The 14782-nt window shown below is 43.3% G+C and overlaps 1 protein-coding gene across 1 annotated transcript; it reads right to left on the bottom strand.

The window, feature by feature from the left end:
- Positions 1-10681: 10681 nt before the first annotated feature.
- Positions 10682-12898, bottom strand: LOC115661476 (heavy metal-associated isoprenylated plant protein 7-like). The gene is made up of 5 exons (XM_056314253.1): positions 12617-12898; positions 12279-12498; positions 11946-12151; positions 11708-11789; positions 10682-11301 (listed from the first exon to the last, which is right to left on the bottom strand). Exons 1-5 carry the CDS (start codon positions 12623-12625, stop codon positions 10823-10825), a joined length of 996 nt encoding a protein of 331 aa, XP_056170228.1. The 5' UTR covers positions 12626-12898; the 3' UTR covers positions 10682-10822.
- Between the last annotated feature and the right edge of the window lie 1884 nt (positions 12899-14782).

The following is a 14782-nucleotide window of genomic DNA, read 5'->3' as shown; positions in this document are numbered from 1 at the left end:
TCTCAATGTCTCACGCCTCCTCTTTTCCTCTCTTTCCCTCTTGGCTCCTCACAGTCACCCTCTTTCACTCTCGGCTCCTCACCAAAGGTGAAAGGACTGAATTTGTACTATATCAAAAGATTTAGCACTAAATAGGCATTACAAAAAAGGTTTAGAACTAAATAGGGACCAATGAAATAGGTTTAGAACTTTTCTGACACTTTCCTTGCAAAAGCCCAATATGCTCTCCACGATGTCAGTGCCGCCCACGACCTCCACGATGTGGGAGAGAAGGGCATTGGGGCTGTCCCGGGTTATGATGATGGGGGCTTTGTCTTTTTCTCCGCCCCCTTAGCCTCCTCGACACCTCTTTACCTTCTCCTACAGGAGCTTCTTTCCCATCAGCAGTGGGGGAAGTGGTGGTGGCGGAGGTGGGGGAGTAGTCGTCGCGATCCCGTTTCTAGCAGTGGCCAAAGTTGTTGTTGTTACTGAGGTTGTCATCCTCGGAGTTCTGGCGGTGGTGGTGGGATTGGAATTGGTGATGAGGAGTAAAGCGTTGAAGGTCTCGGCTGAAGAAAGGAAGTGGAAGAGGACGCCCATGTGCTGTTACTAGATCCATTTCTTTTACTGGCTTTGCTTGCGGTATCTCTTTTGCGTGTGCTCAAAATACCACTTGATGAATTATTACGCTTTTCCACACAAAAAATTTAGAACCCAAAACTACCTTGTATCTTTTCTCGTCGTCAATTCTTGCTTGAGAGCTGCTGGTGGGGATGAGCTTCACTAGAGAGAGCTTTCTTGAGGATGAATCACACTACACCCACCAAATCTTGAGCTAAACTGAAGTGTCCTTTGAGTGAGATTGTAGAGTGGTGGTGATGGGGTTTGCTGGTACTCCACTGGTTCCATTAGACCGCCCGGGAACCGGTTCAGTCGGTCTGGTCTGGTCCGGTTTTCGATTCCAAAAATTGGGAACCAGTCCTTCTGGTCCAGTTCATGGTTCCTGGGTGAGATTGGACCGGACCAAAAACCGATCATCCCTAGTGGACATGAACTGTAGGTTCTATCTTGGTCATGGTCAGAAGAAGTCAATAAGCTTTTTGTTGGGCCCTTTTATTGCAGATGCCGAAGGATAAAAGCTCATCGTGGACTAGCCCAGAAGGCTCATTATAAGACTAAGCAAACATAGAAATTGGCCCAATTCCAAGTCATCAAGTCAACCCCTTGCAATCTTTAGATTCATACGAGCAATCGAGTGCTGACCCATTTCGGATAGTCCACGTTAAGTCTGCGAACCACCTGTCCTTAGGGCCCGACCGAAAGAACGACGAGGAGAACAACACATGTTTATGTCCACACATAGAGGCCAAAAAAAGGAAAAGAATCGAGACCCTAGCTAATGAATAATCTATATAGGACTAACTTTTGCCTCGTGTATCATCTTTTTGGTTGTACGGTTCGCGAGTGCCAAGACACGGGAAGAACCATGTGATGCCTCCAATTTCATGCCTTCCCGTTCAACAACAGTCCATGTGGGCATCTCCCTTCCCATCCTCCGATTCATCCGCTCATCATATACAATTATTGTCAACAATAGTTTGGAGAAGGACTTTGACCAGAACATCCCGTCAAAGACCGGCATCGACGCATGGCAAGGAAAGAGGAATTCCCATTTGAAATAATGAGAAAGCAAGCGAGCGATTTGGTTCCTTAAAAAAAGAGGATATAGAAGGAAGGGAACAAGGAAAAGTAGGAGCATAAGAGCATGATCATTGGGCATACAGAGTCGTCAATCCCCCAACTAAATCCCGATCTGTCATTCTCAATTCTCGACCGTAGCTTGGGATCCCATGTGACTCGAAATGATTGAGTGAGAATGTACAACTCCTCTCTCAACGGCAGTATGAACTAATTCAAAAAACAAATTGAAATGGGGAGCAAAAAGAAACGTGTGCAGTCTTTTTTCGAATTTGTTATCATCTGTGTAACGATGTAGTATTATACTCCATCACTTTCTACTGCAGTGTTTCTATATAGACTCGATGATAACACATACCCCAGATAGGCAAAAATACCTTTTTCATTCCTTTGCCTTTGGAAATTGTAAAATAAATCACTTCAAATAAGATCAAACATGGATGGTACCGTCCCTCTCATTCAAAATACGACGAAGTATCCCCGCATCGCTTAACTGTGCAGTTTAATATACTGTTCATGCACATGCGATTTCTCTCCACCTATCAGTTTCATTGTGTCGTACTCCTCATCAGTTTTGCCCCAAAGCATCGATTGTACGCCCTCCGCAATTCTCTCGCTCAAGTCATTTGTACCCATAATTCACTCTCGACAAGGTCAATCCCATCAAGCTAAATCCGTGCTGCACTTTGGACAAGGACTCAACTTCATAATGCAGGTCCGAGGACAGCTGGTAAGGAACTACCCCAAAAATCCAAATCCTCATTTCCCATTCTTTTCGTTACGATTGACGTTACACGAACCGGATTGCGTCTGCGCATGCATACAAAGAATGCAATTCACGAAACAGAAGGCGGGGTACGAAGATGCTAAATTTAGGATGGTGGGCTTTGGTATGCCTGACAAAATTCGTAATCAGTGTCACCACGTGACGCCCCACCACCGCCAGATCCCCCTAGAATCCACCCATCCTGACTCAGCTTCATCATATTTTTATCTTCACTTAAGTTGAGAGTCCAAGAACACGTTCCCCCGAGGAGCTCAGAACGATTCCAATATAAATAAAAAAGAGACCATCACACAAACGATCCCTGAATTTTGGCTCAATATGCAACGTAATTCATGAACTTTTAATTTGTTCAATGTGATTCGTGAACTTTAGTCCAATGTGCAGTGCAATCTCTAAACTTTCGATTTGTTTAACGTGATCCCTAGACTTTTGGTTTCTGTTCAAATTAGTCATTGAACCATATGAAAATGTTCAATATTGTCCATGAACTTGAATTACTGGAATAGCAACGTTGAGCATTTGCATACGGTACAGTAGGGGTGTGCAACCGGACCGTGGTTTACCTGGAAATCGGACCGGTTCACTCGAAAAATAGGTGCAGGAATCGATTCCCGCTTGAACCAGTTCGGGAACCGGTTCCATTTTTTGAGAACCGGTTAGAACTGGTCCGATTTCCGATTCCAAGTGAAAACCCACCCGGACCAGTTTTAGAACCTGTTTTATATGGAGGTCCACTTGCAATTTTATATGGTCAGAATTCAAAGCATTATATCAGGAAAGATGAGGGAAATGATCATTATTTGCGGATAGTTTAACTTAAGGGCTTGTAAGTATTATGGGGAGCAATAACCTTTTTCTTAAAATTTTTGTTCTATAACGAAAAAACTATATATCCAACTGGAATCTATGCTGTTTTATCACGTCCATTAAGTTATTGAGACTAAGATAATATGCTTTTGTATGAATACTTAAGATTATTTGCACAGTCAAACTTATAATCTTTTATTTGAGTTATAAGTTTTCCTATTTGCTACCTGGAAAAAATGAAACAAAAAAAAAATGGGTTCTTGAGTAGATCCTAGAACCGGTCCGAAAAAACGGGGTAGGTTCCAAAACAGGGTTTAGGGCAAACAAGATAGGTTTCCGGTTCCAAAAACTGGGAATCGGTTATAACAGGGTCGGTTTCAGGTTTCAAGTCTAGAACCAACCCACCCTGGAATCGATTATCCCTACGGTATAGGGACTAATTTGAACATGTACGAAAAATCTAGGGATTATATTGAACAAATCGAAAGTTCAGGGATCACACTACATATTGAATTAAAGTTTAGGGATCATATTTAATAAATTAAAAGTTTAGCGATAGTATTATATGTTAGACCAAACTCCAAAGACTGCTCATGTCATTTTCCCAAATGAAAATTCCGCTCTCGGAGAAAGCGACATAAGCTCCAACACAAAGGAGAGGCGCATCAACTCGTTCAACAAGCCGTACTTCAGCCAGCCCTGTGTCCCTGGGCAACGTGTCCCGCTCGCAGTCTTTTTTTCGGACAGAAGAAATGCCCCACCAGGAGTAATAATAAAGAGCACTGGATCCTCATCATCTCTCCCTTTCTCCAGGATCGTTTCGTTCATCTTCATCTTTGCCGCTCGTTGCGACCAATGCACGAAGAGAGTACGACGTCGGAAATTGGGGGATGACGATGTACGAAACGAAATCTGATAAATACGATGGAGGCCCGCCATCACGTGGGGCTCGAGTCCTCAAGCAAGATCTCGGGGGATGGGTCCGTTTCGTCCACCCCTATCATTTCGCAATCAGAAGAATGAGAAATGATTAAGTCATAATTTATAATTTATCGTGAGATTAACGATATGTTTCGAACAGCTGAAAAATTAAAAGGAAAATAGCACAAATAGTTTTTAAATTTTGACCCAATATGTAATTTGGTTCGTAAACTTTTAATTTATTCAATGTAGTCCCTGAACTTTACCTAATATTCAATATGGTCCCCGAAATTTTAATCAGTATAATATAATTTCTGAATTTTAGCATAATATTCAATGCAGTCCTTTCATTTATTTAGGTTCAGGGACTACATTGAACATTTTCTTTTAATTTAGGGACTATATTGAACATTTTCATATAATTTAGGGACTACATTGAACATGTACCCAAAATCCAGAGATCACTTTGAACAAATTAAAAGTTTATGGACCACATTGAACATTAACTTAAAGTTCATGGACTGTTTGTGTCGTTATCCAAAATATAAATAACAGATAATTATAAATTACTGCGGGATCCATTCCTTCAAGAACTTGTGGCTCACAACGTGCCTTTGCTCTCGCAGTAACTTAAAGATTATTATACCGGCAAATCCCTTAAAAGAACATAAGAGCCATTTAAAAGATTCACCGGACTCACCAGAGACATCGAAACTCCAATTTCTACCTTTTCGTACATTACATGCTATTTGAATTCGTCCCTCCCCCGCTTAATTATATTCCTAAGCTCCCTATTCCCCACGAAGAAAAGCGCATTTGAGGCACGTTAACACGACCGCAACTGGTACCTCGTTCTCGTATACCGGTAGTTCCGCACATGCAATCTTCAGAGTGCGGTACAATTATTGTGGGGATTAAATTATGGGAGATCAAGAACCGAGAGATTCTTGAAGAATTCTCCCCTCTCTTTTTAAAAAAACTTGTCTACGTGTCGAGAAACGTCAAAATCTCAAATGCGTAAAAGCTCACCCTGACACAGCAAGCTCAGACCCATTCCGCGTGAAATTGAAGCGAGACAGATTGACGAATTCAGAGCATATTTTGAGAAGCGGGGGCATCGTCCTCGTCGTGTCCAAGCACCGAGAACTAGCAACACTATCTTTCCTCCCTCTCTCAAATGAGAAAATAAAATCAAAAAAAGGGAAAAAGGCACGAACTACGCTCACTTTAACACATCTACCTAAACCTTTTTGGTGACATAAAAAAGCTTCAAACTATATTCATTGTGACATATTTACATAAACAATCCCCAAACTTGTACCTATGTGATATATTTACCCTCCGTCAATATTCCGTTAGATGATTTCTCAATCAAAACAACGTCGTTTTTATCGTCAACACCGTTTGCTTTCTGCCGTCAATGTAGGCAGATTTTTAGCAGTCTTCATTGACAGAACTCTGACGGAGGATAGATGACTCACGCAAGTACGAGTTTGGAAATTTCTGGTGTCTCGAAAAAAAAGTTTAGAGTAAGCGTGTTACTATGAACATAATTTAGAGTTCTTGATGGCTTTCGTCATTAAAAAGAAGGGAAAATGACACAAATGGTCTCTCAACTTTGTTCGAATATGCAATGTGATCCCTGAACTTTAACCCAATGTACAATGTGGTTCATGAATTTTTTATTTGTTCAAAGTGGTCTTTGAACTTTTGGTATATGCTCAATGGAGTCCATGAGGACTGCATTGCATATTTTCGTATAATTTAGAGACTAAATTGAATACGGATAAAAAATTTAGGGATGGTATCGAACAAATTAAAAGTTTAGGGACCACATTGGACATAAGACTAAAATTCAGAAATTATATTGAAAAAATTAAAAGTCTAACGATGAAATTATACATCAAATTAAAGTTCGGAGATCATTCGTGCCGTTATCCGTTAAAAGGAATAAAGGGAGGGGGTATGTGAAAAACCGAGCCTAAGCTAGAAGCTATATTCCACAGGGTGCGTTAGTAACCCTCCCATCAGCCGCCTCATCATCACCGTCGCAAGTTGGGGGGTGGTGGTGGGGGTAAAAAAGCGAGAGAGGGTGTGCGCGTCAGCCTTTCCTCTTTTCTGGGGTCTCGCAACACCCCGAGATGAATCCAAAGTGGTAGCAGCAGCTCTGGCAGCTCCCCTCCAGTCGAATTTAATGGGTGGGCGACCCCCACCTCCCCCTCTGCTCTCCCACCCTCCCTCTCTCCCCTGCTCAGGTGAAATTTGAATAATTTGTAGTACTCGGTACTTTACAATTCGTGTCGCAGCAGAGCGGTTCACGGCATGGCATGGCATGGCATGGCCTGGCCTTTCTCTAAGCTCGATGGGCCAACCAAAGTGTGCCGAAATCGGCAACTTGTACTTATTTTAACCTTGGAACCTCACGTAATTTCTCTCCTACAGTGTCGCTAGCAAGTGCGCGCATCGGCACGTGCCGCGGGGCGCGAATTTTTTCAATTCAATCAGTAACGAATCGCGCACCCTGAGAAGCCGAGATCGAGGGGACCCCGGAGATCGAAGGGGGCTCCGATTCAGAGAATATTTGCTATTCTGAGATAGTAAATAACAAAAAAGGTGACTAAGGAAGAAAAGATGGGGTTGGTTTGGCTAGGCAACTTCTAAAAGTGTTAAAAAAAAGAGGAAGGAAGGGTTGGAGTTTGCGTTGGAGTTCGTTCTCAACGTTTCCGAGACTCCTCGTGGTACGTGATTACGATAACTTTGGCCCCCACCCCCGCTTTTTGGGATTTGTCCTTTTTTTTCCCGTTCTTTTTTGATATTCCTCGCTACCATTTTATTAAACCCCGCCAATAAAATCTTAAATTTTGGTAAAATACTCAATTGATAAGTGTAATCAAGACCAATACAGATTGTTACGCTCGACACATTGTGTCATTGTTCGTCTTAATTTGGCTGATTTAAGTGGAGGCGACGGTGGATTCTTGCTTAGAATAGTCGAGGTGCGCGCAAAGAAAGTGTAATCAAGAAAATACAGATTGTCCGACACATACTTCATTTTCTCTTAATTTCGAGTAATCGATTGTTCGGAAATCAAATTTTCTTTTAGGGTTAATATTATTAAAAAACCCCAGACTGGTAAACCCGTGACAAATTTACCCTCCGTTAGTTTCCGTCAAATTTGACCGTCAAATTGCTGAGTTGGATGGCACGTGACAGTTGACAGGTGTACTAGTTTGGAGTTTTACCTCCATCATCGATTTGTAGTTTTTCGTTGTATTAATTCAATTTACATGAAACTAATGAAAAGTAAATTTGTCACAAATGTACCAGTTTGAGATTAGTTTTGGATAAATTTGTAATGTATGTATCAATTTGGGGTTTATCGTTTCTCGGTTATAACGACAACACCACCCTTGACTTGTCTGTTACATTCGCCACTTCAACAAAGAGGATATCATACTCTCATTCCCTAAGTTCTCATAATTTGACCTTCTACATATGGATGATGATGATGATTTTTTTTTTCGAACAAAGATGATGATGATATGAAACTTTAGAAAACTCTTTTTCAGAATGATTAATATCACAAAAAATCCTAAACCGGTACATCTATAATAAATTTACTCAAAATTAATTTATTGACAAAAAAAATCATAAACTAGTACATTTATGACAAATTTATCCTCCGTTAAATTGAATTAACATCACGAAAAATCACAAACTGTTACACCTGCCCACGTGTCATTCAATTCAGAAAATTGACGGTAAAGTTTAACGGAAACTAACGGAGGGGAAATTTGTCACGGTTTGTGGTTTTTGGTGGTCCAAAAATTTAGATTTTGATAAATTTGTTATAAATGTATCAGTTTGATGTTTTTTGTAGTATTAACCCTATACCGGAAAAGGACAAAAGCGAAAAAAGATGGAGAAAGCAAGTAGGGGGTGGGGTGGGGTGGTGTGGTGTGGAGTCGCGGTTTTGTTTTGATGAAAACGAGAGGAAGGCCTTGGCCTTGCTTCATCTTTTCCGCAAGAATGGCCAACACTCCTCTGCATCATCTCCCATTACAGTTTCGTTTGATTTCTCGGATCGGCAGTTTCGTCGCCCATCATCTTTTTGTGCGTATTTTCGGTCCATGTTGGGATAAGGATGACCATGAAATCTGGTTTTTGTCGAGCTTTTCATGGTTCTTTAAAAATCCTGAATGGCCTCTTCGGTGTGCTTCTTTATTATAGCTCTCCCCGACACTCATCTTGGTACGTACATGGAATCCGAATGGTCGACGGAGTAGCTCGGACACGATACGAAACATAAACATGTATGGCACGAGCATACCAACATGATACCGGCAAATTGTGTTCCCTAACATATGTGTGCCAATCTCACCTTCTTAATAACATCTCTGAGCATGGCCATTTGTTAGAGTAGGGATGATGATCTTATGTCGAGTGTCATGACCATCAAGCTTCACGTACAGAGGGGGACAAAACATTCACAGATATATACATCAAGTAGTCAAACACTGATCTTAAGCTTCTGATGTACTTCGACAGAAAAGTCAAACATGACTGAAGTTGAAACGAGGGCGAAGAACCTCTCGGGAAATGGCCAAGTGATTCGTGATGGACCCTCAATCTTTCAATCAAAAAGACGAATTGGGTAACGAGGCATGAATGAGACGTACGAAGACTGCTTGAGGCGGGCACGCACTCGACAGGGCCGCAATCAAATGTATATGCTTCGAGGAAAGGGCGAGTGCCGTGCGCAAGCTGAGCTTTTATCTCATTTATGGCATCTGAGAATCTCTCTCCCACCCTCCCTACTCCAACTCAGTGGGGACCTAATTGGACTTTTGGACACAAAGCACGCACGAACTTCACTCACCACTCTCTACTCTAATACCTATTACAAGAGACCGAGACTTACTGCCAGCCTAACCATGATGTTTACGCCTTTCACCACCACCCACCCCCGGAAAAATCTGTGCATTTGTTTCTGAAACGAGCCAGTACCCACTCATCACCACGTCACTCCTGCTTGCCCCAAACCAGGTAAGATGGCCTATGCAGGCCTCTGAGCATTTGCAGCTGTAATTAGCACTCCTCCATTATTGCTCTGTAGGGCGGAAAGAAACAGGGCATTGCTCATAACATCATCTCTCTCGCTCCTCTAATCTATTGCATTACCCACCCTTCCCGTATCTTTTTATCCTAGATATCCTGATACACATGGCAGATGCATTTAAATGTCGTTTTGCTTTCTGGATCTCTCGAGGACGGTACCCTGTTTTGTGAACAGTTTAACGGGTCATAGAGTGGAATTTTAGCTCACGGGACACGAAAGACTGAGGCATAAGAGGAATATCTCTGCTGTAGGGATGACCCCCAGCGAAATCAGATTATACCATTAAAATGGGCGCTCCAAGATCAAGATGGTTAATTTCACGACGTCAGGAGCAATGAAAAAACACTCTCTTTCTTACATCTCTTCACCGTTTACAAGTGTTTACACACAACGCGGAGAGACCATTGCGTAAATCTCTTCGTTACTATCTTCTTCGCCGTTTATAAGAATTCATTTGATATTATTGTGGCGGAAACCATTTTAATGGATATAACCGTATGATCAAGTGACGCGACTCATATACGTAGTAATACACGACTTAAAACTGCATTGCCTTTAGAATTAGGTGGCACGGCTGTAAGCTATTGTAAACTTTGCAAGCGGCATCTATTTTCACAATCGGAAAGGTTATAGGGAAAAAGGTCTCGAATCTGATCAAGGACGATTACATTACACCCGTTGCTTAAACATCTCAATCACCGAACAGTTCGCCACCAATAATCTTTGACCTCCCCCCACCATATTTGTCTTCATCTGCATATCCTTAAACAGGCCGGGCATATCTTTCCGAGCGATGAAGTGGCCGACATCTTTTTTCCATTCTAAGTTTTCATCTCAACCTAACGATTGACGAACGACTATTGAAATGAAACTTCTTGTTCTTTTTCATTTCTGCCAACGTCGATCTCGGTGGGCACATCACATGTAACTGTGCCATCAACTCACTACTCACCACACACACACACCAAACCAGTGCTGGTGAGTGGCGAAACATGCGTTGCGTTTAGCATCTTGAGGTCCATGTTTCACTCATTTCACTCGCTCAACCAACCGGCCAAACCCACTTGTCCCGAGCCAAGAAACAGAGTGCGCGAGAAGTAAAGACCTGCCTAGGAATCTCCACACTTTAAATAATACATCAAACATCCCCAAAACATAAGCCGGGGATAGTTTAAAGATTACCCAGTTCCAAAAAGTGCAGAATTCTGTATTCATGTCATGGTGCTATTATTTTTCTATGTTAACATGAGATTATTTTTTTTTGGTCGGATTTAACTTCTCTTTTATAATATAGAGAGAGAGAGAGAGAGAGAGAGAGAGAGAGAGAGAGAGAGAGAGATTGGGGGAGAGAAAGGGTACTACAAAAGAAGAGACCAAAACAAAATTCTACCGCTTCATCTGTAGTTGATATGCTCTTTTAAACAAGGGACAGGGCACATGCAGAGCATGGAGCCAGGACATGGGGGGGAAAGGATTTTATTCCCATTTCTACCCTCAGGGTGTCTCAGTTTTTACATGACAGAACAGGCGTTGGGGTTCTCATCGCTGAAGATCTGAGGTGGGTATGCTGCAGTCGCCACCAGAGGTTGATTGTAATTGTACGCCGGCGGAGGCGCGTAGACATCCATGGGCACGTTTCTCGGGGCAGAGTAAAACTGAGAGTAGTAATAGTACTCGTTCATCATCTCCCGTACCTTGTTCTCCGCCGTGGCCTCGGCCTCGGCCTCGGCCTCGGCGGCGTCCCCTTCCTTCTTCTCCTTGCTCTCTCCCTCGCTCTTCTTGTCCCCTCCTCCTCCTCCTCCTTCGTCCGCCTTCTTCTCTTCCTTGGCGTCTTTGGGCTTCTCTTCCTCTTTCTTCGCCGGCTCTTGCTTCACTATCGCCGCGTGCTTCCCCGTCCTCTTGTACACGTACTCCACCAGCTTCGGTGGCTCGAAGACCCCCTTCACCGTCACCTCCGAGCTCTTCAGATCTGGCTCAGCTGATTCCACCCCTGAAACCACCAGAACCCATTTGTTGTTATTGTCAAGATCGGGCTTGGCTTGATGAGTGCAGAGAAGGGTCGATACAAATTGACTGAAGGAATTCCTTGTTTGAGATATTTGATTCAATGGATTCCGTCATAACAAGAAGCTGATTTGAATAAAGACATGCATTATTCAATCCAATCCAATCAAACGGTATTCCCCTGACTCTGAACATAAAATAGGATTCTGATCGTGATTTTCGAAATAGACAAAAGAGTGAACTCCTTTTCTATAGAGATTCAAAGTAAAGCGTAAAACTTTGATTTAAAGAAAAAAGTGTTTTTCTTTCTTTTTCCACTTTCACGTTACGATATCATCAAACACGAAAGGCAGCATGACAACGAATGACGTCGGAGGTGAGAAAGCTCACACCTTTCATTCGGAGGATGCGTTTCTTGCTTTCCTGAGCACAAGCCTCGCAATGCATATTCACGCTGAGCACCACCGTGATCAGCTGCGGCGGCAGAACAACATTTCGTGCCCAGAAAGATAGAATCAGAAACGGAACAATCGCCAGAGAAAAGAGGGCAAAAGAAAGAAATCAAAATGAAAAGCGAAGACCCCAAAGTCGCAGAAAGTCGAATCCTCGAAGCAAAGGAAAGAGACGGACCTCTTCTTTCTTCTCTTGGGGCTTGGGGGGTTCTTTCTCTTCAGGCTTCTTCTCTTCCGGTGCAGGCGGCTTCGGAATAGGAGAGAGAAGCTCCACTTGTCGGTGGCTCTTCTTCTGCACTCTCTCCAACACCTTGAGCGGATCTGCTTTCTCTCCCTTCACCACCACCTTGTGCGTCGTGCAGTCCGTCGTCACCTCTTCCACTCCTGCCAAAAAAAAGAACCAATCAAAACCAAAACCCCCTTAAAACAGTGGAACGAAAAAGAAGAAACAACGGAATCTCAGCGCAGAGCACTGGTCGAAATCACAGATTCAGCAGCTTTCAGGACTGACCATCAAAGCCTTTGAGGCACCGGCGGACCTTGCGAGCACAGCCCTCGCAATGCATGTAGACCTTGAGCACTATTTCAGGCGGCGGCGGAGGAGGAGGAGGCGGGTCCTTGGATTCCTCCGCCTTCTTCTCTCCCTTCTTCTCCTCATCCGCCGCTTTCTCGGGCTTCTTCTCTTCTTCCTTCTTGTCCGGTGTCGCTTCCTCCTGCTTCTTGGCCTCCTCCTGCGCCTGCGGCTTCTTCTCCTCCTGCACCACCCACACAGACCGAAAGGAATCATCAGCCCATGGAACGCACACAGAGCAAGAGAAGACAGAGAGTTTCGAAAGCTTAGATGACGACCTCTCCCATTGCGGGCTGCACTGTTTAACTCTGGTCCAGAACCAAAAACAAGAACTCGAGGAAGAAGGGGAAGGACAGACACACTTGAACTGGGTGGAGATAAGATTTGAGGCTCTCTCTCTGTCTCTCTCTCTCCGTCTCTTCTGGGTGTTGCTGCAGTAGCTACCACAAGTTGCTCAGAACCATTAGATCTCGCTCGCAACTCCCACCACCACCACCATCTCCATCTCCACCACCATCATCAACAGCATCGGCACACCAAATGGCCGATTACGTGGCTTTATATACGGGGGCACGTGCACCGCGGCATGAATGTGCTTGAGACACATGGTGCCGGGACGTTACATCCCCCTCGCTCGTCATCTCCCCCAAGATTCAAAGCATTGGAGCAAAAATTTCGTTTCGCCTCTCGAGCTACCACAACCTCCGAATTAGTGGACACGTTCGATGGGAAAATTTGCTTCGCATTTCAAGCTATGATAATTGCACCCGTTCAAAAAGTCTACCTTAGAAATTATAATGTGCCCATTTTTAAGCTACGTAAAAAATGACGCATCAAAACCCTATAAATCACATTAACCAAACAAAAATAGTTCATGCCACAAAAAATCCCAAACTGTTTCACCTGTGATAAATTTACTCCGAACTAATTTTTTGACCACTGAAAATTCAAACTAATATACCTGTGAAAAATTTAGCTTTCGTTAAATTTTACCGTCAAATTACTGATTTAGATGATACGTGGCAATTGACAGGTGTAGCTATTTGGGGTTTTACCCTTCTGTTTGTCACAGATTTATTAATTTGTGATTTAAAGAATGGTAAGTTTGTGACAAGTGTATAAGTTTAAGGTTTTTTGTGGTCAAAAAATTAGTTTAGGGTAAATTTGTCACAGGTTTTGATGATCAAAATATTAGTTCGGGGTAAATTTGTCACAAGTATATCAGTTTGAGGTTTTTCGGTGTTTTCCAACGTCTTCCTGGTGTTCCGGTGCTCCGCTCCGCATCGTACCCGGCTGTTCTCGCTTCATCGACCGTCGCCGCATCTCCCCCGGACACTCACGTCCTCAATCAGCGGCCGAGATTTCGCGCTCGGCTCTTGACTTCTGAGGGACTCACCCGGTCAACCCCACTAGTTAATTGTGGTCAAATTAAGCGCTAATGAGCAGCTAATTTCATGGGATTCGTGATTTTGGAGCGTCGAAGTTCCCAAATGGTATTTAAACTAATTCTTAGTTTAGCAGCACTTGGGAGAGAGACTCCGGTTAACTCCTACTTCGTAATCACGGGAAATGAAATCCACAGTTTTGACCAGGTCAAAAACGAAACGGACATCCAAAAACGGGGGACTACGAAACCACTGCCTTGGGATTTACTGCGTTAGGATATTTATGATTCTTCGGGACAATTAAGGCTAGATTGTTTCGCGAAAAATAATCTTAGAGAAAATTTTTTCTTCATTTTTACGAATTTGATTTGTCTCGACGGACAAATTGAAGGGTGGCGTTTCGGCTTGGTGGGAGCAGATGCAATTAACCCGACGTCGACAAGGAAAAGCTCCCATTCGAATGTGGAATCGAATAAAACAGATGCTGAAATCGTGGTTTCTCCCCACTGATTATGAGCAACTGTTGTTTCAGCAATTTCAGCATTGCAAGCAGTCGAACAGAACAGTCCAAGCTTATACGGAAGAGTTCCTCCGACTTTCCGCCCACAATGACCTAGCTAAATCGAAAGCGCAACAAACTGCTAGGTACATAAACGGCTTGCGACTGAACATTCAAGATCGTGTTTCTTTGCATCGTGTATTTTCTGTTGAAGATGCCCAAGAGATGGCGCGAAAAATTGAGATGCAATTGGAGAGGACTAGCCCTAGTATTCGTGGAAGCAATTATTCGGGTCGTGGATCATTCGGAAAGGGGAAGCAGATTGATGTCTCAGGTTCCTCAAATCAGCAAACTGGTGATACGAACCGAGCGTCGGGAAGTGTTACTGGGATGCCTAAGGAACCAGTCACGGCAAACAACCGTACTCCGAATGTCCAGAATCCTTATGCCAAGCCGCAACCGATCAAGTGCTATAAGTGTAACGAATTGGGCCATCGTTCAAGCGATTGTCCCCGTCGGAAAATGGCCAATATCGTTGAGCATGAAGATGAGATGAATGA

This window comes from Syzygium oleosum, unplaced genomic scaffold, assembly GCF_021117445.2.
Source record: "Syzygium oleosum isolate NSW1041296 unplaced genomic scaffold, Sole_v2.1 Sole_v2.09, whole genome shotgun sequence".
Lineage (NCBI taxonomy): Eukaryota > Viridiplantae > Streptophyta > Magnoliopsida > Myrtales > Myrtaceae > Syzygium > Syzygium oleosum.
The sequence above is the reverse complement of the archived record's forward strand: the minus strand, read 5'-3'. Positions and strand labels throughout refer to the sequence as shown.

Coding starts and splice junctions, on each gene's coding strand:
- LOC115661476 (XM_056314253.1), bottom strand. Junction 12,152..12,278: donor GTGCCTCAAAGGCTTTGATG/GTCAGTCCTGAA, acceptor TTTTTTTGGCAG/GAGTGGAAGAGGTGACGACG. Junction 11,790..11,945: donor CCCAAGAGAAGAAAGAAGAG/GTCCGTCTCTTT, acceptor CTGCCGCCGCAG/CTGATCACGGTGGTGCTCAG.